This window comes from Hippoglossus stenolepis, chromosome 12, assembly GCF_022539355.2.
Source record: "Hippoglossus stenolepis isolate QCI-W04-F060 chromosome 12, HSTE1.2, whole genome shotgun sequence".
Lineage (NCBI taxonomy): Eukaryota > Metazoa > Chordata > Actinopteri > Pleuronectiformes > Pleuronectidae > Hippoglossus > Hippoglossus stenolepis.
In genome coordinates, this window is record NC_061494.1 from 22,977,073 (window position 1) to 22,982,825 (window position 5,753).

Genomic DNA, 5,753 nt, shown 5'->3' on the forward strand with positions numbered 1-5,753 from the left:
TGTCGTATACAGTGTTTAATGATGTACTGATATATACACAGGGGGGGGGGGGCTCTAGCATGAAGCAAAACTGTTTAGTTTACAATGACAGAGAAAGAGACGAAATAATAAAACTACCACTAAACAGCTTCTCTCCCTTTCTGCTGCTTCCTGAACGACCCCTCCCAGTCTGATGCCGTCACTCTGGTCAGGCAGCGTCGGCTCTGGGCCGCCCGGCTGCAGATGTGAGCAGATGTTTCAGGCGGCAGCTTTGAGGGGGTCACTCCCCCCCCTCCCTCACCATCTCGATGGACACCTGGATCTGCTTCTTCGCTGGTCTGGAGGTCGGACATCTCTGAGGCTCGGAGGAGTCAGTGCAGGAGTCTGACTTGGACCGAAGCACCTCCTGCTCCAGGTGGGAGTTTGGATCCCTCTGGGCCTCGGTGGCCTCCAGTGAGCGAGGAGACGGGGGCTGGCTGGTTGAGGTCCTGGACCTGGTTCTGTGTCTGGTGCCGTACACTGAGGTGGGCATGGGCCTGGCCTTGAAGCCCTGCCGCTCCTCTCTCTGACCAACGTTCCCCAGCTCTGCCACAATCTTCGCCTCCCTCTTCCTCCGCTCCCTCTCCAGGAAATTGAAGGGCTGTGGCGAGACTGCAGCAGAGGCCTGGTTGATTTTGGAGTCACGGTGAACGTCATCACTGCTGCTGCTGCGTGGGATGGATCGCTGAGTGAGGCGACGGCCGGTCATTTCAAAGCGAGGCAGGTGTATGTGCGCTGGAGCAGGTGATGCCCTGAACTGTTTCTGGCATTCTCTGAGCTCCTCCAGCTCCCGTCTCAGCAGCGTGTTCTCCAGATCGACCTCTGAGCGCGTCCGCACCTTGTGCCTCTTGCGGTCCTCCTCCCTCAGCATCATCTGGAAGGGTTTGGGCACGGTGACCTTCGAGTTGGACCGAGCTCTGACCCCAGATCGATGGGTCAGTCGTCCCCTCGGCTGAGGACACGAGGCCTTGGGCTGGAACCGAAAGTGCTTCTGGTTCATCATTTCCTGTGGGATCAGCAGGACGTCTCTGGGAGGAAACAGAGGAGAATTAAATGAGACGGCACAGAAGCATTTCCTCTCTGCCTCCTCCTCTGTGCTTCCACAACAACAGTTAGAGCCAATAGTCTTTGTCGAAGGACAGTAACTTGAATTTATCAAGTTAGAGCCATTCAGAGGTCAAAGGTCGTCCTGGCAGACCCTCAACATCCTGCCGTCAGGAAGGAGGAGCACTTTCCTCAGGAAGGACAAATCAAAAAGATATTTAAGATCATTTGTCTCCTCAGCGGAGGGACTTTTATTATACTATTTTAACAAAGGACTAACAGATTCTCTTTCTATGACCTTAACTTTAACCAGATTGAACTTTAACTCATGAACTCGTCTGCTGATGTTCTTCACCGACCTCCTGAAGGTTCGCTCCTGGCCGGGGGACATTCGTCTCTGAGTGTCCACCCCCCCGATGCTGTCCTCTGATTGGTCAGAGCCACTCGACGTGTCATGGAAGTCCAGCTCCTCCTGAGAGTTGATCCTCTGCAGGGTCCTGGCCGGGCAGCTGCTGCACGTTCACAGGTGAGATACCAGGGACAACTTTTAACCATCTAAACATAAATATATATATTACAAATATTATATTTTTTTGGAAAACTGACCAAATTTCAATGTAAGATATTTTCTCAAACAAATTAGTTTTTGTCTTCATGTATCATCTTATCTAACCTGAAGGACTGTCTGTCTTCTCTCCTCCCAGTCGCCGGACCTCCTCCCTCCTCCTCCTCTCCTCTCCACTCTCGGCCCTGACTGATGTACATCCTCTCCAGCTCGGCCATGTTCCTCAGGTGGGTGTTCTTCAGCTCCTCCAGCCTCCTGTAGTACTCCAGGTTGGAGAAGTGAACCTGCTGCTCCCTCTGCAGGCCGTAGATCTCCAGGGACACGGAGCTGCGGACTCCTCTTCCTCCTCTTGCCTCCTCGCTGCTCTCTGAGTCCAGCTCGTACTCCTGAAGAGGGAGAAGGTGGGAGCATCATGACATCTGGTGGATGCAGTCAGTAGTAATGAAACATAATAAAACATAAAGTCCTAACAAATGAGTTATAAGTAATAGTATAATGCTGTAAGGGTGAAAACATGTTTCGTAACATCTCGTTTTACTGTGGTAAATGTTTAAAAATAACGATGCTGTATTTTAACTTTTATTATATTAACAGTTAGTATGTGAAAGATAATTAATTGTTATAAATGGTTTCATAGATATTTCTACATTAGAAATGTCAAACCAGGTTTTAATAATTAATACTTACAGGAAATAATATAGTATTAAAGTACTAAAAGACAACTTTTTCTATATGTATTACTGTTATTATTATTTCCTTTATGTGTTAGTACAGTTCACTAAAACCAGGCTTACAGTGCACAACATGCAATGCTTTTATTTCACGTGGTTATAAATGATGTGAACCACCGACTTTAGGAGAGAGAGAAAATACAAAAACTTGCAAAACAGTTTGGATTCATGTAAACTTATTCAATTCTCCAACTTCTGCATGTAACTAATACATTATAAATAATGTACAAGATGCAATAAAGAATTGTTAGGAAGTGTTGGATTGTTTTCTACAATCAGAAGTGATCACTTCTCATTAAATCTCTTCAATGCTGAATTACAGGCTGTTGATATTTATCCATATATCGATAACGATGTAGTTTATATATTTGAAGAGTTTTGTGTCTTTTCAGTCTCACCTCACTGGTGCAGTCCTCGTCTCTGATGAAGAAGACGTCTCCATCGTCTCCACGCAGAGACGTTGACTCCTTGTTTTCCAGAGAGGCTGATCGGTGCATCACTGACATCTTCTTCACTTGTTATTTAAAAACAGTCGAGCTCCTGCTTCTCCTCCTCTGACTCCTCAGTCTGTGCTGCAGAGGAAACACCTCCGAGTCAGTGCAGGACACCAGATTAACACACACTTCACTGACAGACACACAAACAGACTGAGAGCGTTATCCTCTTATCATCTGGAGGAGTTGTGATTCCTCAGTTGTCTGACAGATGGTCCATATGGTCCAGTGGCTTTTCACCTAAAGACACGATTCAATGTGAGTCGGTGTGAACGCTCACAATCTGTTTTACAGATTAACTTTCTTAAACTCATCACGAGGGCTGATCCACTGAGTCCTGCACCTGTTGAGGGGGAAACGGCTGCAGCAGGAAAACAAAGTGCAAATATTCACAGTGTAATACAGAGAATCATAGGAGTTACCTCCAGGTTTAACTCGTGTGTTATATGAAATACTTTGCAACATATGTAGATTCATGTAAATTTGTTTTTCCTACTAATATTTTATTACCTCTGCAAACGTTCATGTTCTCATCCCTGTGAGTTTGATTAATGATTTGTTTCTTTGTAAGATAGAAAACTACAGGACAGATCTGATATTTCTGACTGTGTGCAATTTGGAACAGATCCAAATAAATCTGGATGTGGTGGATTTAAATGTGGTTGAATGAGTCTCGCTCCAGTTCTTTGGTTGCTTTGCATGTTTGTGTGTTTGCTTGTTGTAAACAAGAAGACACAAAAACAACCGGACATATTTTACTTTGTGAGCTTCTCATAATTTTCCCAGGGAATATCTCATGTAACTTGATCAAAATCAAATCTGGCAAATTTCAGGGACTGATATAATGAGTGTGTAGAATCTGGTGCAGCTTGCCTGGATTCAAGGAGACTGTTGTATTTGCTCCACCCGGTGCTATAGCAGTATGAATATAGAACAATTTAAAAGGATATAGATGTGTGAGCTCGGCAGAAATGAGGATCATTATTTTGTTTTACTGACATAAGGGATTTTATTCTTTTTAAACATCCTCATTTTGTGCTGATTTCATTCGATTGGACGATTGTGAAAAAAAATTTGCGGCAGATTTTATTTGCGATGCTAAAGAAAGAAAACCACATTTTTGTTTTAGACAGAGCTGTAAGATATTTGATGGACCGCTGCAGTTTTACTTTTGGAGTCACCCATGAGGGTTTTGGGCTTTTCTGTGTGCATGACACCAAAATAGAGAAAAATGTGAACAACCAACAACACACGTGCTAATCTGTGAGTGGTGGCTAACGCCTGAGCTCCAGTGAAATGAAGCCCGGCCTCAGTTCAGCCCTGAGATTTTGGGGGGGATTGCTCGGATAAAGCTGGAGAGGGAGAGCACTTCCAACTGATTTAATCCGTTTACTCAGGTTTGTCAGCCCCTGTCGCTACGAGTCCTCACCTCGTGCCACCAGGACGTTTCCCCATCTGTCTCCTGTCTCCTCCTATTCCGTCTCACATCCATCTGCCTAAGACACAGAGGCAGCAGGAGGCAGAGCAGGGAAACGGAGGAATATCTGCCTGTGACCTTTCATCAGAGGTCCTCGTCCTACTGAACGTGTCGTGAACTATTCGTACTTCAACCAAAAACATGGATATTTCCTTGTCCTTGTGTGATTTGTGTCTAAAAAGCAGATGTTTCCTTTCTTTCCTACAACAAGGCCTGAGCCTCAGGTTAGAGACCACAGCTTTTATATTAGTAAAATGCATAATGTCACATAGGTGGATTTATTCATCTGTTTTTCTGTAGCTCAGTCCTGTCCAGATGTTTCTCTGCTGACGTGTTGAGATCAGATCTTTCATGACTACAAATAAAATTGTCAATATTTTTGTACTTTAATTTTCACCTCAAACATAATATTTTACCCACAATGTGAATGTTTTTTTCATGTTTTTTCCTAATTCTAAGTTCATATTGAATTTCTTGTGAATTCAGATCGGGGGTTTTCTAGAATTGAATGTTTTGTTGTTGTTATTGAAGATTTATCTGAAGTCTCATTGAAAGCAGCTTCCATTTCTAGTTGACACCAGAACAGACAACATCCGTCCACAAGATGGAGCCACTGTACTTGTTGGTTCTATTTCTATCAAACACGTGAGGAAACAGGAAACTTCTTCAGTTTGTCAAAAATAAACATGAAAAGTACATTTCAACGTGATATTGTTATAATCACCTGTTTTATCGACGTCATGTTGAAAGGTTTAAGTTTGTATCTGATGTTATAGAAGCTTTTTCATTAGTTTTTAAACAGACATAAATTATTCTGAGCAATGATCATTAAGACATTTTCAATCTAAACTTGAAGTTGAATATTTTAACGCAGAAGTTTCACAGGTTTCTATTTTTGTCCGTCTCACACGCTTGTTTTTCTGGAATCGAGTTCTCAGAACACCTTGCTCTTAAAGTTCGTTGAACTTTCCCTCCACTTCCTCCCGTGTACACACAGACGCCCCTTTGTGTGTGTGTGTGTGTGTGTGTGTGTGTGTGTGTGTGTCTGGGAGAGCTAAACATGAAAACATTTGTTGTACTCGATTAAAACAAAGAAAACAATGTTGTTTTGTCAAAATACATGCGATAATTTAATTTTACAACAGATTACACTTGTTTAGAAGTCACTGGCAGAATAAACAATATCCCAGCATGCACTGGGAAGAGAGGGAAACACCTTGGACAGGTCACAGAGCTGCAGTTAGGACAACATGGTTCAGTCCACAAGTGAGAAACAGCTCATTGTCCATCAATACATTGAAATCTTTGTGTTTACATCATATTGTTTCCAGTGAAATTCATATTTCTGATATTTCTGTTTGCCTGCTTGTGTGTGTGTGTGTGTGTGTGTGTGTGTGTGTGTGTGTGTGTGTGTGTGTCCAGTT

General features: G+C 43.4%; 1 protein-coding gene across 2 annotated transcripts; it reads right to left on the minus strand.

The window, feature by feature from the left end:
- On the minus strand, positions 1-3,086 carry LOC118119235 (protein FAM161A). 2 transcript variants are annotated; one of them, XM_035172997.2, is made up of 4 exons: positions 2,757-3,086; positions 1,736-2,013; positions 1,422-1,571; positions 1-1,046 (listed from the first exon to the last, which is right to left on the minus strand). In XM_035172997.2, the coding sequence occupies exons 1-4, from the start codon at positions 2,862-2,864 to the stop codon at positions 260-262; spliced, it is 1,323 nt and encodes a 440-aa protein (XP_035028888.2). In that variant the 5' UTR covers positions 2,865-3,086; the 3' UTR covers positions 1-259. The 2 variants fall into 2 exon arrangements, with proteins under 2 accessions (XP_035028888.2, XP_035028887.2); XM_035172996.2 differs by having other exon boundaries at positions 1,422-1,574.
- Positions 3,087-5,753: the final 2,667 nt, after the last annotated feature.